At 39.4% G+C, this 25844-nt stretch overlaps 2 protein-coding genes across 9 annotated transcripts in view; one reads left to right on the plus strand and one right to left on the minus strand.

Moving 5' to 3' along the window:
* The window catches only part of Spn (Spinophilin), a 32722-nt gene that overhangs the window by 2999 nt on the left and 3879 nt on the right, over positions 1-25844 (plus strand). Inside the window, exons 1-21 of one of the 7 annotated variants that reach the window (XM_053750189.2) lie at positions 3716-3890; positions 7446-9081; positions 13285-13505; positions 13676-13839; positions 15416-15436; positions 15937-16062; positions 16172-16412; positions 16838-16926; positions 17313-17491; positions 17815-17951; positions 18272-18423; positions 18794-18902; positions 19307-19459; positions 19861-20016; positions 20376-20487; positions 21088-21254; positions 21500-21675; positions 21849-22092; positions 23126-23218; positions 23802-23889; positions 25478-25618. In XM_053750189.2, coding sequence (XP_053606164.1) covers positions 3834-3890; positions 7446-9081; positions 13285-13505; positions 13676-13839; positions 15416-15436; positions 15937-16062; positions 16172-16412; positions 16838-16926; positions 17313-17491; positions 17815-17951; positions 18272-18423; positions 18794-18902; positions 19307-19459; positions 19861-20016; positions 20376-20487; positions 21088-21254; positions 21500-21675; positions 21849-22092; positions 23126-23218; positions 23802-23889; positions 25478-25618 — 4462 coding nt within the window. In that variant the 5' untranslated portion in view covers positions 3716-3833. Of the gene's footprint in view, positions 1-3715; positions 3891-7445; positions 9082-9874; positions 10072-10102; positions 10816-13284; positions 13506-13675; positions 13840-15415; positions 15437-15936; positions 16063-16171; positions 16413-16837; positions 16927-17312; positions 17492-17814; positions 17952-18271; positions 18424-18793; positions 18903-19306; positions 19460-19860; positions 20017-20375; positions 20488-21087; positions 21255-21496; positions 21676-21848; positions 22093-23125; positions 23219-23801; positions 23890-25477; positions 25619-25844 lie in introns of those variants that run through there. The other 6 variants (XM_053750188.2, XM_053750191.2, XM_053750190.2 and 3 more) reach the window with 6 other exon arrangements.
* On the minus strand, positions 125-12959 carry LOC128672796 (uncharacterized). Of its 2 annotated transcripts, none has more exons than XM_053750197.2 (7): positions 12739-12959; positions 4921-5026; positions 4083-4159; positions 3251-3436; positions 2134-2305; positions 1740-1819; positions 125-370 (listed from the first exon to the last, which is right to left on the minus strand). In XM_053750197.2, the coding sequence occupies exons 1-7, from the start codon at positions 12827-12829 to the stop codon at positions 177-179; spliced, it is 906 nt and encodes a 301-aa protein (XP_053606172.1). In that variant the 5' UTR covers positions 12830-12959; the 3' UTR covers positions 125-176. The 2 variants fall into 2 exon arrangements, with proteins under 2 accessions (XP_053606172.1, XP_053606171.1); XM_053750196.2 differs by lacking the exon at positions 12739-12959 and adding an exon at positions 6663-7260.

Genomic DNA, 25844 nt, shown 5'->3' on the forward strand with positions numbered 1-25844 from the left:
TACTGCGATTCTAATTTAGTTCATATTTTCATAATTCAACCGGCGCCAATTTCCAATTTAAAGAGTAAAAGCATCTTGAAATAAAAACCCTACTAATATTACCGAAGTCCCCATGAAACATAGATTGAAATGTTCGAATTTTTGTATTCATGTTACTTTGAAAATATATTTTAAAATTAAGCGTAACTGGCACATCTGTCTGCTGGCCATTCATTCATGAACCCTTCTGGTGTGATATAGCCGTCGGCATCCACGCAATAGTAAATATCCCCGACGTTTTGATGTGGCTGGTAGTTGCCGTTCGCTTGGCACACCTCTGTCAAAGTCTTCCCAGCCTCCGGGAAATATACTGCTGTATCACGAGCACAATCTGAAAAGTGAAATATGGTCAAGCGAAACTCGCAAGATACGGAGTGTGACCTATTTCAATTGGTAATGGTAACTTAATAACCGAGGTTGTCGTTTCAAGGTTTAGCCACAATGAAGTTGTTTGGTTCAGTCATTTCAAATATTCAATTCTACTATGAAAATTTGCAAGTAAAACTATTTTCATATGTATTTAACTTTAGCGTTACTTCTATACTTAACTGTTTTTTTAAAGCTGTTATGAAACCTGTGCGAATTAGGAATGGAACCTTGCGTCTAGTCTTATAAACATGCCACGTTTCCACAAACGGTAACGTACCTAGTAACCACCCGCGCATCACACTTATCATAAATCTCATAAACCAAAGCGCATATTTCTATTTTTTCAATGTCGCTTGGAGATATAGAACTCGTAAGTTATTGATTTGCTGTACAGTTGTTCACATTAATGCTAATGATAAAGCCAACGACGAGAAGCCAGAATGGCCTTGATCTTGAATCATGACATTGAATGCCAAACATTTTCATAATTTTCACGCATTATGTACGCAGTACATTATGCGGTTTTATTTTGCTTTCGTTCCGCTAATGAAAATACAACTTTGTTTTGAATTATACTGTCCAGTACACTGCATCTTTTCAATTGCCATGTTCCACTGTATCGTCATAGAGAAACGTTGCCCTTTTAGAAATTGGCGCTAGATTTGATTGGTTGGCAATAATAAAATGAAATGCGATTATATCGAACGGTCAAGTGTTGCTGTCTCCGCATTCCACCAGTCCGCGGGATGGGTGGGAGCAGCGAAACGGGAACAGTGTCATGGCCAACCGGTTGCCATGACACAATGCGAATGCTTACTAACGGTTTGAGCTTCTTGCCCACCCCATAACTCCGTATGTTAATAAATAATTAAACTGAAACTTTACGAAAATCAATTCACATCACATCCTAATCTAAGAATGAGATACTAGTCTAGTAGTAGACTATAGCTTTTGTAGATTTGTACGCAAAGAAAAAGAATATCTATGAACAGATATTAGTATGTAACTTGTTTGAATTTTGGTAAGTTATGAAAATATATTTTATTATTTCATTGTATTCACTGTATCAGTAAAATTATAATAACTAATTAGATGAGTCAATGTTCAGCATAATATTTATTAAACCAGATTCTAAATTTGGGTCCGACTTTATCATAACACGTATTTTTTCTAATGAAGTTCTGACTCAAAAAATAAATGCAAATTACCTAATAATAAAAATCGGGTCTTACTTTTTTCCTTTCGTATGAGAGTTGGTGACCATAAATCTAAATATGTCGCCGTTTTTTGTTGTAGAGGTATGACTTTATTTACTTGTAGTGAATACTTACTACACCTCATGCCTGACATCTCACTCGACATAGCCTGCCAAGATCCTAGGATTTCACCGTCCCGCCCGGTGCAGTAGGCACTGCGAATAACAAAAAAATCCTTAGAGTATATGAAATAGATGTCTATGCGATTCAGATAATGTATTGGATGAATACCAATAATATAAACTATGAAAGTAGTAAGCATCGTAAAATATAAAATATAGTATCGTTGCGTTAGTATCCCATAAACACAAGTCTCGAACTTAGTTTGGGGCTAGCTCAATCTGTGTGATTTGTCAATATATTTATTATTTTATTTCGTAACACTCCAGGACCAAGATGTTGTATTCTTCTCATGTTGACTTTTCAATACCAAGGTGACACTATAATTTAGTAGTTTTGAAAAACTTACATTCCATTTTGGATTTGATAAGGACCGTAGCTTCCGTCATAGTCACAGTAGGTAGTGGGTAGGCCAAGGAAGTTGGTGCCATGGTCAGATTGTTCCTTGTTAATAGTGGCTAAAGCGTGGATGATGCTTTCACATCTCCTTAAGTACTGTTCTCCAAGAACTGCTGGATTATCTGTAAACACGAACTCAATTTATTGACATATTATAGTCGGGGTCATTTTACATTAAATCTGAAGCATGCGAATATGAAGCTGTAACAATCAAGGATCGATAAAGGAAGAGTATGACCTTTGCTAGAGGTGGCTGCCCTCTCCTATGACGTCATAGTCGACCCAATGGCCGGTCGTACCTGATGCAACTACATATTTTGAATAGCTACATGAACCCGTGGGATTCTTGAAACTAGGTCAATTTATCAACACGTACCTATGTATAAATGTAAAAAACACAATGGTTCCATTTTGTTATTTTAACAAGTATAACGCTTTATATAATGGCAAGTATGGTATGGACCACATGTGGACCAATTTTTTATTCTAAGTATTTATATAGGACATGAGTTAACCTGTGTTTGTTTCAAGAACGTTATTTGAAATGCACAGTTTTTTGTGAACTAGGTGCCATTGATAATCTCTAAGACACTATTGGTGGTAGGTAGTTCTCCACGTGAAATAAGATTAGTTTACATAGTGTAAATCCTGTTTCCTTTTATGTTTCTTGGTAAATTAAAGTCGTGAATAAACATTTATTGATGCCAACAATATTGGTTTAGCCGCTTTCGAATGTAACAAATGAGACACAGTAACTAAAGTCTATGTCATTATGCTTCAATGTCAAGTTTGTTAAAAGTATTATATCGAAAAATAATCTAATAAGTTGCTCGGTTGCCACGAAAAGTTGGAAAGATATACAGTGACCATTGTTTTGATATTGCTGTTATCTTGTAATGACGGCTACATACTATCGCCAAACAGACAGCCGACGCAAATTAAAGAATATTGCGTAGTGTACGATAGCTTTTATTTCCCGCAAAGAAAAACCAGCAATGTATGCCGAATCTACCATTGTTTGGCAAACTGTTTGCCAATAGTCTATAGCCGCTATGAAAGAAACATACAACAAGGTAGGTGAGTCATCTCAGCCTCGGGTACTGGTATAGTGGTAGGCTGGCCAGTCTTGGGCTGCGCGCACCAGCACATGCCGTTGTCACACTGCAGCGGCTCGTAGTCCCCAGTCGCGGTGCAGTGGAGCGTCACACCCCTGTTGCTGGCTGCTTCCAGTTCCGCCCTTCTACGGCTACACGCTAAAATATATGTATACTTCCAATAAACTATTTTCCTTGTACCTGAGATAGATACTGTATTATCTAAAACCTAAAAAGTTTCTGTAATAGATATTGGATTCTGACAATTCATTACAATTTTAATTTCAAAGACAAATTTATGCATATAATTACTTTTTAATTTACAAATTATAAGTTCTGTTATCTATGATTTCTTTCATTGTCATTTTTTTTTTGTAAATTATTTTATTATGCACATGTTTAACGTAATATTTAAATCTTTAAACGTAGCTATATATAACTGTTGGTCTTTAAGAATTTATATTAATTAGATTTAACAAATTTTAGTTCAGAAAACCATACGTGATCATGAAGTATTTGTGATAAATTGTTTAGCACATATCCAGTATCATTCAGAATGCATCGGCATCAGCATCAGCATAAAGTACAAAGCACATCCATGATGCCGACTCAGGTATTAGTATCACTTTATTTCACACCCGAATACAGGTTGCGTAAACTAAACATTGTTTATATTTTTAAAATATCGTCTTTCAAATATATGTAATTACATTTCACTGCAGAAGTATACTATTCTGGATGTATAATATAATGCAAGACTTAAAAAAGGAAATAAACGGATATATTTATAGCTTCCGATTCTTACCGCATGTCATGTCTTGCGCCTCATTTTTCCACATTTGTCCAAATATTCTGTTGCCATCTCCATCGGAACAGAAACACCTGCGTTGAATAAATACATGTTGTAAGTGCACTGTAGAAAAGACCATGTGTCCGTGAACTAAGTGTTATAAATACGTGTAAATAAATAAATAGGAACCTACTTAAATTTTGAAAAGTGTAATTCTAAGAAAATATAATATTGGGTAGTATAAGTAGGATTAATAAAAAATAGAAATAAGAATAAATAATGATACGACACGACGCCTTATTTAAAACTATTTTTGAAGGGAAGGTGAAAGAGAGGTCCAGGGACACTGAGGAAGAGTTATGCAATATGAAAGCCTGCAATAGATAGATAAGGCAGGCGTTGTGTCGAGACCTTAAAACAAAGCCTAAGATAGACGAGGTGTGGCGTATACATAAATGGTTAATGTTTCTATTGGCACATGCACATGCATTATTTTGGTTAGTAACAAATAACCAACAACTAAAAGCCATTTTGTCTTTGTAATGGATTTTGAATTTACTTGAAATTTAAGACAAAAATCTATTTGCTGGCACAGCAAAGGATATTTATTCTGTGCTATAACTATGATAGTGAATTTGACTACATTCACGATTCATTACAGTTATAGCTCAGAAGAAAACTAATGAAAGAAAACTTATTCGTGACGCCTTATAATTATCTAGTGTGATGCAGGTAGATCTTGACTGGTGATGGCGATACGATAAGACGATATGATAAACCAGATGGTAATATCTGGATGATGTACGTACTATCTGAGATTCGTTTACGATAAGGGACATGGTTTATACTTTACCTTCCCGTGAACAAGTCTCCCTTGCATTGTACTGGGGCATATTGACCATCCGGCAGACAGCTTGCTGGTGCTTGACAACCTTCAGTAGGCGGCGTGGGGTTTACTCCTTTAAACATAATATTATATAGTATGTATTGTAAACTTACTACCAAATTTGCAAATATTAATATCTCGCGAATTTCTTGTTAAAGACTTTCTCTTATTTCTGTGTCATTAGACGTTAAGAATATTTAAAAAATTGTAGATTGATTTACATATGAGTCATTTTATTATGTAACCAATCTTTCAAATATTGTTTGTCTTCTTATGTACACTACCTTACGTGAAAATAAGTAATCATGCCACATTTCTAGTTAATAAAACAACAGTCGCCGAAAATCATTAATTATTGGGATGATATTTAGTACCATTTTAAAATGTGAAAGCGGTTTCGTCATAGTTATTGATATGCTCGAACGAAAGTGTAATACATAACTGTATTACACTTATTTAATAATCCATCATTGGATTATAATACATTGAAGACACGAAGGTGACTTCGGATTTGAGATGAGGATCTTTTTATTCTACGCCATATTTTAGTGAAAACTGTTAATGGATGAAAATATTATTAGAACTGTAATTTAATAGGGCTGATGTAATAAAAGGTCGTGAGGTGATGAAAATGCGTGTATTCGTCCAGAAAAAGGGGAAGAGAGAGCGAGAAAGAGAGCACGCGGGAAACAATCATCAAATACAAACGTAGACAAACATAGACAATACTAAAATGTTGCTATTTCCAACAAAACGTCATTACGGCGCTTTTTGGGTAGCTCAATCGAATAGCTATCGCTTTTATTTTACCTTAGATTATTTTAAATCAATACATATAATAAAACAGTAGCAAAAAAAATCCTGTACATTGAATATGTTTACATAAAAACAAAATTAGGCTATAGAGTCTTAGTAACAGAGTAAGAATTTGAAAAAAAAACCTTGTTTGTCTGATGTCTGTTTGTCTGTTAGTCCACGCTAATCTTCGGAACTACTGGACGGATTGGAATGAAACTTTTTTGTTATATAGCTATTAAGCCTGGGCATAATATAGGGTATAAATGATTTTGAAAACTGGAACACCTGATGCATACCCATGATGGTCCAGATAAACTATAGGAAATATAGAAACGATGCCTTAACAAAAGTTGTTCAGCCTGATGAGCATTTTCTGTTGAGGTATAAAAATCGAAGATCTAGAATACCTAATGGAGAACTATGATGGTCCAGCTAAACTATAGGAAATGTAGAAATTATGCCTTAACAAAAGTTATTCAGCCTGATGAGCATTTCCTGTTGAAGTATAAAATCGAAGATCTGGAACATCTGAAAAACAGTCATAATGGTCCAGCTAAACTATAGGAAATATTGAAATGACGCATTAACAAACATTAAGTCTGATGAGCATCTTCTGTATAGGTATCGTTACGCTTTGTCTTTGCAGTTAAATTTCTCTAATAATTTTGACTCCTTACCAAAATTTGATTGGACACGCGAATGAAGTCGCGGGCATCAGCTATTTCAAATAAATTTAAAATGGCAATACCATAAATTAGCCGTTTTTATCGATAACAAAGAACGTTCAATTTCCTTATTAACAATATGGAACGGAAACAAGGTAAAAAATCTTTAGTTTATAAGGAAATTATTTACAGTAAAGATTTTGGGGTAATATTCTAGAACAAAGATATATTATTAGCAATACGCACCTGGGTTGAACTGGCATCCAGGACAACAGCCTTCGACCACCGAATTCGGGACATAGGTCATAAGATCTGCTTCGCAGTCTTCTGGCGTTAAGTCTGTTACACATTCTCGAGCTATAGGACAATCAGACACTGCGAAGCTCACTAGGAAACTTAAAACTAATGCCACTGTCATGTACCCTGCCATTTTTATTGTAACAATTGTGCAGTAGATCGAATGAATACAATGGCGAAACTAAAACACTGTTCATCAATGATTTAATTGGTTTATCATTTTATCAGGCAGAATCTTATCTTCAGGTTAAGAATTATACACATCTATAAATATGATTAGCCAATTCAAATTTATATTTTCCAAATGTGATATTTATGAATTATTTTTCATATATTTTTTAAATAAATTAACACAAATTACATTCGAGTGTATCATCATTGTGAGCAATAATTACTCACTCATACCTTCTACATAACGCACGTCCTACTTAATACTGTAGAAATATTATATAGAGCATTCAAATAAGAATAATGTGGTTTACTCGTTATCAGCCCGCTATCGCTATCTGAAGTCAAATTACGCGTAGAACAATCAAGTCGGGTCGGTGGTACGAGAGTCGCCCGCGCGCGCAGTGCCCGCCTTGAGTGCGCTACACCTGCGCTCTTACCGCGTATGTACTTCCCGCGGCTTATCGCGTTTATCACTTGTAGGAACAAACGCGGCCCAATTGTTTTTACTACTTCATGACATGACACTGATTATGTATTTACATTGAAATATCCATGTTCCAGATTGGATTAAAACGGGCGTACCCGGCTAGTATGGAGGAGTGCAAGAAGAGAAACACAGGGACAAAAGTTTCAAAAATTGCAAATATTTTCCAAGGAATGCCATCAAGAGAAGAAGAAGAAATGCGTGGAAGTGATGTAACTGTAGTGCGAACTGAGAGCCACCTGGCGCGGTTCCATAATGCCAGAGCTCTTTTTGAGAAACTTGGTGAAGAAAATCGAGGTTTCCGGATTGAGAAGTCGCCATCAGCGGCGGCCAGTTTTGCCGGCACACGCGGCGTGACGCCGCCGGCGACAGCGCGGTCTCGGTCCAGCTCAGCCGGCTCCGTGAGCCCACCGCGGCGCATCGTTACGCCGACTCCATTAGCTGCCGCAGCTGTCAATGGTGACCGCATCGCTAATGGCGCTTCACAACCACCACCGAAACCTGCAAAACCGAGCGTGTTGCCCAAACCTGAAAAGCCAGACAGGCGCTTTAACAAAGAGTTAATAGAGAAACAGAGAAACTGGACGGCACATTTTAATAAAACGCGATCAACGCGTTCGGAACAAGAGTCGAAAGTAGAGTCTAAATATCCCAGTGGTTATCAGGATCGAAAATCTCAAGACGCAACCGAGAAATATGCGGTTACATCCCGAGTATATTCTCCGCCGTTGTCCCCTGGTGCTGGTGATTCACAAATAGAACGTCCTACTACTCTTCCTTCTAGTTTAGTCAATCGAAGTACAACTGGTCAAAAATCTCCTAGTCCTGTAAAAACAATACCTTCAGTCTCACCTTCTTCTAGATCTATAAGTTCAGTTTCACCCACCGTGATTCCTTCGCCTGCTGTACGAAGGGAGAGTTCAAGTTCCTTTGTAACGACGACTTCCCAAACGCAGCCTCAATATGAAGAAAAAGTAGAAAGAATAACACCAAAAACCCGGTGTTCAGTATCACCTCAGAATGATTATGAGGATGTACCAAACGAAAGTGAAGATGTCCCAACCGCAAATGAATATACGCAAACTATTATATCAAATCAATATCAAGGAATAACTTCGAAGCGAGCGTCTTCAGGCACTTCACCCACTCCTTTTGATCCTGAACCTAGAAAGTCGCCGCCATCACCTCCACCTAGATCACCAAAGTCACCTTTACAACAAATTATACCTCACCAGGGAGACGATTCAGTCGACACAGTTCGCGAACCGTCACTATCACCTTTGCCCAAAGATGAGTCAAAGTTTACGTCCGATGAACCTGATCATTTAGCCAATGAGAGACTTTTTAAGCGACCGAAATCTCCTACCTCCCCAAGAATTATTGATGAAATCGATAAAAGAAGTATCAGTACTCAGGGTTCACCTGATCTTCAAAATACAGAACTTTATGATGTTGTTAAAGTTCCATCGAAACCAATAGAACCACAGACTGATACTACGAGTTTGGAAGAAGACGGCTACGAAACAGTAAATTATGATGAGCATTGGGAGGAGAAAACCAAGAGACGGACTTCAACGCCCGAGTCTCCGGCAGGGGCAGTGGAGACTAACGTCGTGGAGTCGCGGTCGCCTCTTGCTTCTCCGCTGGCATCACCCGTACACAATCAAGCCTATTCTTCACTACCACCGTCGGATCACACATCATCTTCGCCAGGTATTTTTTATGTACCTATCTTAAACTCATAGTATAATAATACTATGAGCTTGTTTTTTTAACCTGTTTTGGCTGTGTTGCACAATTTAAAAATACACACATCTTGAAAAATAAATTAATAAATCTTACATTACTTACATACTAATTACATAATGTCAAAATCATATTCAGTTAAAAACAGGTTAATTTCAGATAATCCTAAAGACACTTTACTGATGATAGAGTGGCTGGCTGGCGCTGCTGTCTTAGTAGGCCAGTTTGTTGTATGCATGCTCTTAAAATATTTCAGGTGTTATCACCGAATATTTGTATATGGGTTGGTAGTTACAAATATTTGTATATGGGTTGGTAGTTAGATTAAATGCGAAAAGCATTAGTTTTATTTTTTGAAATAACCAATTGCAAATTGCAATGTGCCATTACTTAGCTGTTTCTTTTACTTATTTTAATATCTCTAATCTCACGTAGGCCAACGTCAAATGTTAATCACAAATATTTATTGTGTTTGGCCTAGCGCTGAGGGTAATATGTAATTTATTTTCATTAGTTATACATATTTTTCTATTGTTCTTCGCCACAAGTTGAACTTTGAGTTCAATTTCCGAGCAGTCTCGTGGGAAGTAAATTATCTTAAAGGAGTTGGAATCAGTGGGCGTCGATTGACGTTCGTTTGGCGGTCTCGGAGTCGGCGGGTTCAATGTAATATTGAGGAAGTCAAGGTATTTGAGTCGTAGCGAGAGTTTCGAGTCGCTCCCGATTTAGATGCGCGGGCGCCGCCTCCTCGCCGTCGCGACGCAGTAACCCGAGCGACGTCGTCCTGCGCGCTCCCGCGCTATCGTTCCTTTATATTTCGCATCGTCAAATAGGACATCCGTTTTAACAGCTCCATTGTTCACTCAGACATTCCTCTATGTTATGTGCCGTTTCCACAGTGAATATGTTTACATTTCCATACAAGTGTGCATGACTAATGTGCTCATAGTCTTCTTGGTATGTCAAAAAACATCAAAATATAACCTTTTGAATATATTTCATTGTATTCTAGCTAAAGACAGAAAATTCCTTGGAGTGTGATGATTGTTGGAGTTCCCAATAAGAAAAGCTGTGTTTTAGTAAATTAAGTTCATTTCTTTAGTTTCATTAATTTTGCTCTATGACATTTGGCCCTAGTTGATAGAATTCATTGTTTTTTTTTTGTGTACAACCTTTGACTTGACTATTAAATATTTAGTCCACACACATTGTTAACTTTATGTGTTTCGAAACCGGCGAAACCATTATTCGTTCGCCTCTCCTCAGTTTGCACCAGAACGTCGATCGCCTACGATTTAGTTTATTTGGCTATTTTGAAGAGTTAAATTCGTATGTCTCGCAATGTTGCCAAGTTACGAGTATCTGTGGCCATGTTTGTTTACACAACGCTTTACCGGCACCGGTGTCCAGCGATGCCTATAGAGTAAACTGTTGCTCGAAACATAAGTATTTTTATAAATTCCTGCTCTTGTCAACCATTGGCCGTCATTCTTCGGATCTAGAAATAGGGCCGTGTGCTGTGCCTCGTTCTGCGTCGACTGTAGAAAGCAGACAAAATACGACGTTACGAGTTTAACGTACGCATTAGTGTGCAAGGTGTGAGGCCCGGAGACATTCGACAATGGTGTGGCGATGAGTGCGACGCGCTGCGTTCTCCCCGCATGCGCTCGCCCAACATGCGCCTCTGCGGGTGTTGCCTCGGTTAGTGTCTATCGATATCTTCTTCTGCCTCATAACTGTCTACTGCTGCATGACTCGAGCGCATTTTACGCCTTTTTAACACATGGCCTGTGTACTAGATATTAACCCAATTACAAATCTCGCAAGCAGTTTATTTTCAGGTTTGTCATCACCGAATCGATCATCGTTCTTATACGGTATTGTTGTTTTTATAACAATATAATTATCTATTCGATAAATTCATGTTGTTAAAATTTGCGATGTTTACTTGTGAGGATACAAGTAGGCTGATATAAATCGGTAATTTAACGTCTGTGCTCTCAAACAGTGCTTTGCCAATAACTACATAAAGAAAACATTATTGTTATAATTAAGCAACTAAAATTTCTGATATAGCAAGCATATAATTAATTACATGATTGGAGGTTTCCACAAATTATGTACGTTTGCTTATAACGTGTGGGCATTAAATGATATACATTTGTGATATTTGTCCAAATGGCCCTCACCTATTTAGGAAGGTCGTTTTGTCAATTTATAGGTTTGGCTTCGTATTAAGTCGAAATTGCCATTAATTAGTCATTTTGATGTTTTCTACTTCATGCGTTAATCTAAATAAGAATTTATCTTCAAGTTTAACTTAAACATGTCCTATTGTCAACATAGCATGAAACAATTGATTGTAGGTATATAAGTGTATGATATATTTCGTTTCGTCTTGACCTTGTCCAATTATTTTGGGTCGGCTTTGGTGTACGTTGACGTGTAGGCATCCACGAAAATGATTACTGGGCTTCCCATTCGATAATTCTCACACCTAGAAGAGACATATTATCGAATGTTGTAGATGTGTGATTGAATCTTTTTTTAAGACGTGAAATTTTTCTTTGCAACGAATACCTATTCGATCTGGTAATCTTCGATCTTCAACAGAAAATAATGATGTTGTGTTGAAATAATGCTGCTGAAATGTCTCTTTGGAATAATTAAAAATGTTCCATTCCATGATTCGTTCAATCGTTTTGCGTGATAAAAAAATCATCCAAACTCACACACTACCTTTTTTAATAAATAGGAAGGATATGATGTTGTAAGAGATAGACCTAAATATCTTAATGCTTATATGATCGTTTCACATGTCGCAACATGACAGAGTGTTAATTAGTGAATTGGACGAGTCGCTCTCGCTGTCTCGGGATCGCGTGATCGTTGTAGCGGTTTCTTGCAAATTTATACTTTGCATTGCACACACGAATATGAATATTGAATGCTTGATAACCATTTCTGTTGTTAACTTGAATGTAGTGTGTTTCCGATGCTTTTTATTTCTGTCGTTTTTATGATATGATCTTAATAGAAGGGGACAAAATATTTATTATTAATGGCATGAATGACGTGTTTGTAAGCTTTAGGTGCAAATTATGACATTTGAATGCATTTTTATATCTTTTGATATCCTTATTAGGCCTAAATATAATATTTGTTTAGATTACTTCAAAGAGGGTTAATTTGATTGGTAATTAATTATAATATTTAAATATCCGTGTTATCGGCGGCGTGGCGAGTCTTGTACGTACTAATTTTAATTTTGTAAGTCACCTGCGTATTCCCCACCTGCACTGGCGTAGTGTGCCGCATAAAAATAGCCGAACTCATTACTGTTTATATCGTTTCTACGTTAAACTTAATTAGTTACAGCGCTGTATTCTGGTTACATGTTTACGCCGTTGACCTAATTAGTCAGGGTTCAAAATAAAATGATATCGTACTAGATTCCTATCCATTGAATTTGTAATTAATTACATCCATGACGTTTTTTTATGCATGAAAACTCGCACGCGATGTCTAATGTAATACAGTGTTTGATTTTTACAAAAAAATATAATTTTGCTTACTTACACAATTTTATACATATGCATGGTTGAATAATATAAAACAACTCACTATATCTGCGACAGATGAATCGACCTACTGTCCACTTAATATGAACAACGACCTGCATTGGTAATGTCTGTTTTATCGTGTATAGCTTCATGATAACTATACTCGTATTTTTACCTACATCATATTATGTTTGAGAGAAGATGCTTATTTACTCTTATTTATAAGCTGCTAATTAAATATCTAGAGGCAGACTTTGAAACGAACTATTTCACTATGACTTCATTTACTATTTAATTCATTGTAATCCATAACCATCTAGATACGTAGTCTTTTTGATATTATGTACTTTGTGTTACTTAGTCATTCTGATATATTTATCTTCTGACATTAACCCATCCATACGAATATATTATGAAAGTGGAAGTTTGTCTTTCATGCTTTCACGGCTTAACCAATGCCGATTTTGAGGAAATTTGGAATAAGTATAGTTAATATAAATCCGAAGTCAAGCATAGGTTAGGTTAGGTATAGGAACGGACATCAGCTTGTAATATATAAATTTACATAAGTTTTGAATATACCTAAACATGTGTTTTCTCAAACTAGTGGGCGGAGGGCGCAAGTCATCCGAGACAGAGGAGACGCCTCGTCGTACAGGATCGGAGGCTTCGAGCGTGTCTGATGAAGGGGGTTTCAACGAGCCGTCGCCGGAGGTGGTGGCGCGGCTGCGGCCGGCGGACTACCGCTCGCCGCCGGCGCTCACGCTCGAACACCGCGACCACGAGCGCGCGCGCTCTGACCCCGACACGCTCTCCGTGCTGCAGCAGGTCTGTGTATACCTTTACGTTCAATCTGTTCTGGCCATAGAGGTCCCAAATTCAAATCTGCTCAGATATAGAAAAATTGTATATAGATCGATGTATCTAATACATTATTAGTATTGTGTCTGAATATTGAATTTAAAAATTAAATAATAGCACTGACAACTTATATATAGGACTCTGGTGTAGTAGTGAGTGAGGCTAGCCAAGGCTCCATCGAGGTACTGGACAAGTCTACCACCAGCCAATGGAGCGTGTCGGAGACCGAACCGGCCGACGACGACAACAAGCAGCCCGATAGCATGACGCCAGACGAGGCTGAGATACTGCTTAGCTCCAGGTAAGGTTGGCGTGGTACTGTTCATCGAGAACTAAAATGAAAGTTACAGATTCTAACGGGTGTATGTTGCGAGGTCGAGGGTCGCATACACACGAGTTGTGAATCGTACTTTCTTTCGAGTGATACATAATGCTTTATATGACACTTATCTACGAAGATAATAAAAATAATAGAATAAAATACATAAATAATTACAACAACATCCATCAAATATTCACATTAGTTCGTATTTTTTTAATAGAATAATATTTTTGCCAATCTGCACTTATAAATACTTCTAAAAAAGAATACTTATTGCAGTCAATATTGATGTAACACGACGGAATTGTGTTTGGACCTGTCTAAATGACGTTTGTATGCAGCGATGTTCACATTTATTTCGACCGGCTTATAAATAATTCCCAAGAGGAACAAAGGATTTTCATACAATTATTTTCTACTTCAAACGATTTTGTTCGACTTCAATTACGTACTTTCACTTATAAGTGTCGTATAAAACAAATTTTCACTTCTCATGCTTTTAGAGTTTGCCATCATGATTGGGTGTAAATAGATTTTAAGCTCTAGAGCATGAAGTAAAATTTCGTCCATGAATAATATATATATATAAACAACATCCAAGACCTGGGCCAATCAGAAAAAGATCATTTTCCATCATGACCCGACCGGGGATCGAACCCGGAACCGGGTTCAGAGGCAAGCACTTTACCACTTCCCCACCGAGGTCGTCAATTGGCGTAATAAATAAAACAGGCGCTAAGAACTGCGGCCAATAGCTAAATATTTACCATATTATCGAATCTTATTATGTCAAAGGTAGGGAAAACTGATCCCGGGCTCCGCTGCATGTGGGCGCAGGGAGTAATACAGAATTGTCAAATGAGAGCGAGAGATCGTGAAAGACAAAGCGCCCTAGATGTCTAATTGCAACATTGCACGTTTCACAAATGACATATATTTCATAGCACTATATTTCATACAGTTATCTAGTACATGATTGTAGTTTTATCTTTATTTCTTCTTAGAACTTTGTTGAGAGATTGTCTTTTTCTAGCTTTGAGAGATATAGTACAGTTGATGTATGAAAAGTATGCGTACATGTGTAGATCGTACTGTTTACAAGCTTTTATTTTACTTGTTGATTAAATATTAATCAACACGCATGCTGTAGTTTCACTCTTGTTTGTTGTTACTTAATAAACATTTATTGCACCTTCTGTATGATATATAATCACTTCATGTAGATTAAAAAGTAGTTTCATCAGTTCCCGATAGTTGAAACCAATTTACAACTTATGTAATAAATATCAATCACACGTTTCGGGTAGTGTTTTTTATTCAGTAGATATTAATTACAACAAAATGTATATTATCTGTTGCATTACAGATTTCGGTAAGTGATGAAACAATGACTAAGAAAATCACAATAATTGTTATCTTATTACTAGGATATAATTTATCCTTCTGTATGTTGATATGTTATGCTTGATATTATTTTTAAATGTTGATTTTTTATCATTTGCATGCTGCCTGTCCGCACCACGCTTCATTCTTGACGATCTGATCATATTTGCAGTATACTGGAGAAAAAACTTAGGTAAGCTCGCCGCATTTGTAACGTACACTGTATTCTATTATGCTATTTCTATTACCTCATATAGCGCTATTAATGTTTAATTTTATGAAATAACAATAAACCCTTTTATTCATAAAATAGTTAAAGCTTACTTTAAGCTAAAATGCATTTTACTACAATCTATCTCACTTTATGCCGACTACACACTATTGCCAAACTCAAATCGCGACGCGAATAAAGAACATTGCGTACCTAGTTTGTATGAAAGTTTTTATTTACCGCGATAAAAAACCAGCAATGGAAGTTGAATCCTCTAAAGTTTGCCGAACTGTTTGGCGACATTATATAGCCGGCATCGCAATCTTTGACATTGACATAACGAGACTAAACATACTTTAGCTTAAAATATGATTTAACTTTTTAATGAATAAGGGGCAGGTGTTCATCGTTGGTGTATTGTCTCATCTTTCTCTGTTAAATACTCATAAAGGTGTATTTACGTATGTGTTGTGTTGGTACAGGCAAGAAGCCCTGCTGTCGGACGAACAAGCGCAGGAGATCGTGGCTATGTTGTCGCCGCACGCGCTGCCTCACGACAATGGAGTCTCGCTCAACGATAGCTACCAGTCCGTACTCTCGTACGAGAGGTATGACCACACTCTTGAAGATAAATTAACTAAATTCAGGATCCAGATGTTTATCGTAAAAATAACTGGAAGAATTTGGTAAATAACTGACAAACGATTCGATTTCCAGTATGCAGTCAGTGGATGAAAGCTACGAATTTGTCTCGCTGGAAGCGGACAACGGTATGGCGGGCGGCGATCGCCGGATGCCGCACGAGGCGGAGCCGAATCTGGAACCGGAACCGCAGCCGGCGCCCGATCCCGGTGCCGAATCAGAAACAGTGTTCGACTACTACCCGCCCCGCGCGCTCCGGGAGCTCGGAGAGGAAAATGGCATTCATTACTTCGAAGACGGACATTTTTATACTGAGGTACATAGGACTATATTTATGTGTCGTGTGGATCCGCCCTAGAATAGGACCACTCCATATATTTCCCTGGATGTTGGCTGATTGGAGCATGTGTACCTGATAGGCAATAATAGCATTCCCATGGGTAGTTGATGTCATGTAGGCGGCCGGTCACAGCATAATCTTTAACTGTATTTTTTGTACGTTGACTCTGGCCTTCGTGGCGTCACAACCACGAATGAAATCTGAAAACGTGAAAATGAGAAAGAAAGAGGGTACATAGCTTTACCAGTATAGTCTGTAATTCAAGAATCGAGTACACAGCACTTAGATTTTTCATCATTATCAGTACCTACCTAATAGCCTCGTATTAGAAAGTAATTAGCAAATATTTCTCACTGCTCCCGTTAAATTATGTATTGTAATTAATGGTGTTTTATTTGCAGATGGCCGGTCTACCACCGATTGAGGAAGATGAAGACGACGACTATTACCCTACAGTATTTGTTAAGAAAAACACTAAAGTTAAGTTTAGGTGTGTATACAATTATACTATATTTTGTTTCATTTGATTGATTTTTATATATTCCGATACCATATAATATTGATAATTTCTTGATATAATATAACATTCAAAACTATGAAAATAAAGTAGTAAGTTGGCACCGTAAAATAGTTGATTTCGAAACATGGCCTATTAAATTGAATAGTTTGAGTAAAAAATAATTGTTATAATTTTTGACATCGTCGGTCGATGTATGTACATAGATAACTGTTAACTTGTTTGTTCTTATTTCTCTGTGATCAAAATGAAGTGGCTATTGAATGAGTTAGTACCGCATAACACAAGTCTCGAAATTATTTGGCTTAACTAAATTTGTGTGATTTGTCCATATTTATATTTAAACTGAATTCGTTCAGCACGGGCCCGATGCGCGTATTCTCGACGCACTCTATCAACGAGTACGACCGCCGTAATGAGGACGTTGACCCCGTAGCCGCGTCCGCCGAGTACGAGCTGGAGAAGAGAGTGGAGAAGATGCACGTGTTCCCCGTCGACCTCGTCAAGGGCCAGGACGGACTAGGGCTCTCCATCATTGGTCAGTACTACATTTGCCAGCCTGGACTACGATTCTCATGCAATACAAATATAATTAAATGTCACTTTAATTCATCAGTTTTATAAATTACGCGTTTTACTATTTGTTCTAATCAAAGTCTATTAGGAATACATTTTGACTTAAAAATTGTAACGTCACAAGATATCATATAATCTCCATATATTTTTTGTTTTTGACAAGATTAAAAAGTATCTGACTTGACTGAAACCTATTCTCGGCATCCTTCGAACATTTTCCAGTAGAACTGTCCAGTTATAAATCTCTATAGCATCTGAAATAATGATATCCATTGATATTATCAGGTATGGGCGTAGGCGCAGACGCGGGTCTTGAGAAGCTGGGCATCTTCGTGAAGACGATCACTGAGAGCGGTGCGGCCGCGCGCGACGGCCGGATACAGGTCAATGACCAGATCATCGAGGTGGATGGCAAGAGTTTGGTAAGTGAAATACATTTATTTTCATTTTTTAGTACGGTAACAAAACTTACGGCTAATAATATATAACACAAAACTTGATCATTTCGGGGTAATGCAAAGGGTCGCGATGCTCGAAACTTTGAGACTTTAAAATTAAATAGATTAATAGTACATCGTTGAATCATCAGGTGGTGATTGGGCTATAGACTGCTATTATTACGCTTAGACAAAGATTACATTTACGTGGACGAACTACTGCCTAGTTTAGACCATAAAAAATGCTTCGCCTGTAACAACGTCGGAATAGAAATATGTAATAGAAATAACGTGTTAATTTCCAGGTGGGTGTGACACAAGCATACGCGGCGTCGGTCCTCCGCAACACGTCGGGGCCCGTGAAGTTCCTCATCGGCCGGGAGAAGGACCCTGAGAACAGCGAAGTGGCGCATCTCATCAGACAGTCGCTTATAGCTGACAAGGAGAGGGAAGAACGGTGAGTCAATTACAAATTTTATACTCCTTTTTATTTGTTTTGTTTGTAATATTTTTATTGTACAAAATACACATGCTAAAAGTACATACACAACAAGAAGGAAATATGCGCTTGTGAGTAATTTTGGTTATTGTTTAAAATAATTAAACACACAACACAACACACAACTCACAAAAAGTTTACAATAAGTTTTTTGTGAGTTGTGAGTCTGCGCGTATTGTCAATGATTTTGCTTTTAACGTATTTTCTGAATACGCGCATTCAATGCAGACCTATTGAAACTCAATGATATTCACAAAGATTGTATATAAATACTTGTTTCTTTAGCAAAAAACGATGATTTATTCCATTTAAAAAAATACTGTTGCAGAGCGTCGCGCGCGCGGCGCCAACAAACCTCAGACGACGAGTCCGCGCAGCCGCCGCCCGCGCAGCCGCGGCATCCCGACATCAACGAGCTGCGGGCGTTGCTGCACGAGGTCATTATGATCGTCCATTTGGACAACGTTCTTGAAAACTCTATTTGTAATCTCAAAATTTAGAATTAACCAGAATTTTGTCCTTGTTTTTTAAGTTTCGCGAAATATTTTTATATTATTTATTTTTGTTGACTTTTTTAGTTTTGCATAAAAAAGCATTATCGGCGGTTGGTTCTTTTTGTACAGTTTTTGTGATATGATAATAATGTGGGTCAATGTTGTTAGAAACACGTTACGCCTTTTACGCATCGTGATGTAGACACGGTTGACAATGGTGTATGTATCGCTATGGGAGCTCTTGCCTATAAGAAATTGATTTAGCGTTAAGGCCGCCATTGTTAATTAGTCTATTTCGATTTAGACTAATGTAAAATGCTTTATGAAATTGCAATGTATTGTGTTAGCTGGTGGGCATGGAGGCCGGCGGCGGCAGCGCGGAGGAGATCAGTGCGCGTGCGCACGCGTGGTGCGCGTCGCGCGCGCCCGACGACCAGCTGCGGCAAGCGGTCACCGCCGCCGCGCACACCGCGCAGCGCGCGCAGCGGAAGTACGACAAGGTAGGTTACACTGTTATGGTAAGCAAAAACAAAGAGTTTTATTGATGTTTCTCTTAACAAACGTTTGTAACACCCTTGTCTGCCTCTTTTTTCAATTCTCTCATTGGTCTGCTGGAAGAAATTTCGTTTGAAATAAGTAGCAGTAAATAATGTGAAATGAAACACACACACACAACTTTCTTGTCAATATTAATGGCTTCTCCATTTCACACACAAGTTAATAATCAACCAGTGTTCTCACGATGTTTTCCTTCACTGGAAGCAAGTGGTATATGAAAACTACTATACATGAGTCAGATTGGAATACCAACTCATGTGGCATGAGCAGGATTCGAACCTGGGACCTTTCGATCAATTCGGTGGGCGCCGATGAGTTCACAAAATAATCGATTACAATCCAGGCGCGTCGAGCTCTTCGTTCGTGGCGTCGCACTCGCGCGCTGGTGCGGGCGCGGGAGGAGTGGTGGAGTTCTACTCTCAAAGACGCTCACAGGGAATACGCCAGTGCGTTGTCCGCCTTGCACGACCGCGTCGCCAGGCTGGAAGTGCTGCTGCTGGTATGTTGTTTACATCAAGACAAGATTGGTTATTGATTTCTATTGACGCTGATGTTGGTTTTTATGAATGAGGATTAAAATTAATTATCATTGATTTAAATTTATTTTGTTTTGATTCGACTAATAAGTGCTTTTGATGTACCCGAGCGCGTTTTAGCGAGTTTTAGCGCTGACCCTCAAACATGTTGCTGTGTCAGTTCTAAGTAGTAAAAAACTAATAAAATGACTGTGAAATACGGACATGATGAAACTATAAGGGTTCCGTTTTTGCCATTTAGCTTACGGAATCCTAAACAACGACAAACCCCAGAACCGCAGATAAATATTAGATAGGTAATACGGGTTGGTGTGTGTCGCAGGAGACGCAGAAGAAGGCGGGGCTGCCGGTGATGCTGCCGCACGAGCCGTCGGCGCGCCGCGAGACGCCGCCGCTGCCGCGCCGCCCCGACCCCGACCCGCTGCTCATCAACGGTATCCACCATTCCTTGGCCTCATACAAAAGTTGTATTTGTTCAAAGATATACGTTTTTAATTTTATGCACAGTAGCGCCATCTATAAAGCACCATTGACCAATAGACTTTTCGAACAAAACTTACGGGACGCGTACTTTCGGCATAAAAGTACCCTGTGTGCGCTGTGCGCTCAGCAGAAATGCTGAGCAAGACCCTAATTGCAACCATTGCGACATCAATTTATGTATAGGGATCATTTATTATTTATGAATTCCTTATCTACGACATACCTATTGTTTCGCAGTTTGTGTTCAGCCAATATACTTATTTTCTTTTCATTTCATTTTGTATGTATCTGAGGTACCTTAATACCATGAAGATTGGGCCAGTTGTTTGACGTAATGAAGTAACAAATATATAACTTTCTTCTTAATAATAATTGTAGGAAGAGACATAAATAAAAAATAATTTATCTATATGAATAATATCCCAGTTGATTTTCTTCCTTAGCCTTTTGATTGAGCGTCGGAGCTCTGGGACCGCGCTCCTACTTTTTCTTTTCAAAGCTCGCGTATCCTTAGTCGTCAGACCATTTGTAAAAAAATAATTTGTTTATAGATCCGTGGAGCTCCGACAGCGATCTCTCAGATTTATCGCCCGTGGAGGACGAATACGCGAAGGTTGATAAATCTGATCGCCGTCGAGAGGCGCCCGACATCGGCGACGTCACCGCCACCACTGACGCTAACACCGACGTGACTACCACTGTCGTCAATGCTGTCAAGGTAAATTAGCGTTTATCCCCTATACGATAAGGTCTGTATTTAAAATCAAACATGGGATACAGCACAGACCATACAATTAGAGTTATAAATATTTTTAAAACATTCCGCATACATGCCCAAGGCCCATAGATGATAGGATAGGACTCCAAATTGTGTCGTCAAAGCACATCACTGTCATACAAGCTCCATAAATTTTTGTTTTTGATGAATGTAGCCGATTTAGATTATTATTCCTTTGACAGCAGCAGCCAGTAGTAAGCGCAAGCAACGTGCACGTGACGTACGCAGTTCCAACGCCTACACATCACTCGCCGGCAGTGACGTCATCGCCCGCTGTGACATCTTCGTCTGTGACGTCAGCGTCTATTGTGACTTCACAAGTTACTACTACGCCGCCAGTTACCGCGCCCTCTGAAAAACTGTAAGTGCAATCATGTATTATGATAAGTTTATTTATTTAGGTTAACCAATCAAAGACCTAGTGCGTTTTTGCGAGTCCATACTTTTGACATATACGCGTCGCGCCGCTTTGTATGAACGAGGACGCGGGTTTATTTTTATTGCTTTTATTACAAGAATAAATATTGATTGCAGCACGTCATCAATCCCAGAGCCGCAGCCGCAGCCGCAGCAGCAGCAGCAGCAGCAGCAGCAAGCGCTGGCTGCGTCGCGCGAGTCTGTGTCGACCGTAGCGTCGCGGGAGCTGGACGCGGCCGTGCCGCGCGGCGCGCTGCTGGACACGTCGCTGCTGCGCGCGCGCACCGACCTCGCCCGCCATCGCCACCACGCGCCGCACTCCTCGCCGCACTCCCCGCACTCGCTCAGCAACGCCAGCTCGGTCAGTATATAGCTGGACACGTGGCGCACCGACCTCGCCCGCCATCGCCACCACGCGCCGCACTCCTCGCCGCACTCCCCGCACTCGCTCAGCAACGCCAGCTCGGTCAGTATATAGCTGGACACGTGGCGCACCGACCTCGCCCGCCATCGCCACCACGCGCCGCACTCCTCGCCGCACTCCCCGCACTCGCTCAGCAACGCCAGCTCGGTCAGTATATAGCTGGACACGTGGCGCACCGACCTCGCCCGCCATCGCCACCACGCGCCGCACTCCTCGCCGCACTCCCCGCACTCGCTCAGCAACGCCAGCTCGGTCAGTATATAGCTGGACACGTGGCGCACCGACCTCGCCCGCCATCGCCACCACGCGCCGCACTCCTCGCCGCACTCCCCGCACTCGCTCAGCAACGCCAGCTCGGTCAGTATATAGCTGGACACGTGGCGCACCGACCTCGCCCGCCATCGCCACCACGCGCCGCACTCCTCGCCGCACTCCCCGCACTCGCTCAGCAACGCCAGCTCGGTCAGTATATAGCTGGACACGTGGCGCACCGACCTCGCCCGCCACGAAAACGCCCGCAAAATGTCGACTAAACCAGCCACGTAGAAGATTCACAACACTACAGACAGATGGCACTACGGTCAGTCGACTCACTACAGAAGCTAACAAGCCTAGACCTCGCAGACAGTGCGTTTACGATTGGAAGCATATATACAACCTCCGACATGACACCGGCGAGAAGATCAAGCATGATCACTTCACTTCCGTTACACTGTAGCTAGTGGCCTAGCTTGAGGGAACGGCCTATGCTCGCCTCAAGTAAAACCAATAAATGGGTACAGACAAGAGTGAGAACGGGCTATGCTGACCACTCACAAAGTCATTGTATGTTTTTATTTAGACAGGATAATATCGTTGTTTCGCAAGTTTCACTGAATAAACCTTTAAAGTCTACATGCCATCTCATTCCACCCTATAATATTTTGTATGCAGTGATGGACATTAATAATAAACCCTGTTCGACTTCCAGTACGACGGGCTCGACGATTCCTACAATGATTCAGCGGACGAATCACTTAGCGAGTCTACGTCGGGTGCGCCGCCCCATACTGGACACAGCACAGTAAGTCGCTTAAATATTTACTAGCTATTGCAGTTATTAAATATAACGTACAAATTTAATCAAATCGGCCCAGTGGTTTAGTCGTGAAAGCGTGACAGACAGCAGTACAGACTTTTGCAATAATATTAGTAAATGGAAGTATAATGGATTTACTACCAAAAGTAGGCTTATATTGCGTTACTAAGTAACTGGTAACAACCAGTTGCGAGTATATTCATTTATTTGTAGGCAAATGCAGTTTTCTTGGTTAGTATTTTGTGGATTTAGGTCCACCAAAATACATGATATGTATTTTGGTAAAATAAAATAAATACATGGGCATACACGGACGAATCGAAGACTAAAATCGCACTTTGTACCACTAATTATGTATCTGTGTCTCATACCTAACAACATTTCAGCATATGCTCACTCGAATCATATTATTTGTTGGTACCATCATAAAGAAATTAATAAAAGTATGCTACTAGAACTTTCGGTCATCCATTTCCACAGATCATATTATTCGAGCACAACTCTATATATTCTTGTCATTAAATTTCAAGTGTCTGCATGTTCGTTCTAACTATGACTGGTTTAACAGCGGGACACTCGTCAGAGCTGCGGCAGCTCGGTCGGCAGCGGCACCGACGACGGCTACTCCCGCGACCACAGACACCACCCGCTCTCAGGTAACTGCCTTGCCGACATTAACACCATGCATTGTGATAACACGTCCGCAAACCTCACACTACACTAGCTTTACCCACAAAGCATACCAACCCGTACACTACGCCGCAATGGACTAAATAAGGCTGTAGGCTGGTCGATTGTTTATCTGGTCTAATGTGATGAAAGAGCTACCAACAAACTTATTAGTAAAAACTAAATAAATAAATTAATAACAATGCGTTGACGCCGTTAGTATGCGCGTGTGTAGCCCATTCACGAGCCGCGGCAAGCGACAAGGCTTAGCACACTAAAATCCTAAAGCGCGAAATGCAGTGATGTATAATATAATTCGAAACAATTGAATATCGATTTATAATATACAACATAGGTGCTTCACTTATTTTCGCGAAAAAATTTAGTTTGTTTTTCATACTTCCAATGAAATCCACCACCGTATAGTCTTAATAACTGAATGACGTGAAGTATAAAAAGTATATTGTGACGCTTGATCGATGATGTCATAGAATTTAAATAAGAGATATCCAAAATTTTCAATAATTTGGACTGCCTCTCCGACCGCTTTGACAATCACCACTTATTGCATATTAAAGTAAGCTTCGTGTCGCATTGACCTTAACTGACGACATGTAAACACCATCAGTTACACGCCACACTAATGATAAACCATAGCTTGATAGATATAACCATTATTGCCTTGTGATTAATTCTTGTCCCCAAGTGATTTGTGATTCACTCATAGTTATGTGACGTCGGTGAAAGATGAGTAGTGACCCATTAAGAATTAAATCCTTAACACACAATGAGAGGAACTGAATATCTACTTCTGAATTCTATTATATCACTTATATTTATATATAAGCCTTTTCTTTATATACAAAAAAATATTCAAATAAAGTAAAATACTCTTTGATATTACTTTATAAGTTAATATGCTCATCATCAGAAGTTTAGATTTTCAGTAACTTTTCTTGCGTTATGTAAAGCATGTTCTAATTAAGCGATAAGTACGTAATTACGACGCGATGTCATAGGTACCTACTTGAATTCATGCAAATTCGTTTATACTCATAAACTGGTGATATAAGCAGTGAAACATTTTAAAGTTAGGCTTTTAGGCACATACCTGTGTGACCTAGAAATTTATCTTCAATGGATCGAAAATGCCAAACTTATAAGTCAATTCTAGTATGCAAATTCTGTAAAATTAAGAGTTTATGCAAGAACTGTAAAATTACTTAAATCAACCGGGTCGAAAATAAAAACTCATGTTGCGCGTATAATATCGCTTAGTTAGCACCGCTGAGGTCCCGGTCCCATTGCTCCGTCGCTACGTCGCGCTGCACTCCGACTACGGAAACTACGTGTAAAATTATACTTATAAACAAATTACGAAATTAATTCCAAAAGCATTATCTCCCAGTAAACTACTACGAGGATATTTCTCAAATCTTATTTCTCATTTGGGTACGCTAGCACGTCATCTTTAGTTTTCTTTGTCTTTGATGTAAAACAACGGAGCGGCAACGACACGACGGAGGATTTAGGAGCAATGGGTTCTTGGTGTAAGTTTGGTGTGGCGTGGGCTAGGTCCGCCGGCGTCGCTGGCGGAGCAGCTGAAGCTGGTGCTGGCGGAGCGCGAGCGGCGGCTGGCGGCGCCCGACGCCGTGCAGCTCACCAACGACCTCGTGGACGAGATCCGCCAGGCCGTCAGCGAGGCCAACGCCAGAGGTCGGTCCACGGACAACGAAACATATGCATATAGCGCTAATAGCGCTTAACCCTCTTGTTCATAAAAAGTTCAAAAATTGATGGGCTATTGAGTTAAAACATGTTTTGTATCTGTAACGAGACGTAACATATTTTGACTTAAAGCATGTTTAAAGTTTAGCTTTTTAATGAATATTGAGTGTTAAGATTTTTAAACCACAACTTATAAATAATATGCATCATACCC

This window comes from Plodia interpunctella, chromosome 10 (assembly GCF_027563975.2).
Source record: "Plodia interpunctella isolate USDA-ARS_2022_Savannah chromosome 10, ilPloInte3.2, whole genome shotgun sequence".
In the NCBI taxonomy this organism is placed as follows: domain Eukaryota; kingdom Metazoa; phylum Arthropoda; class Insecta; order Lepidoptera; family Pyralidae; genus Plodia; species Plodia interpunctella.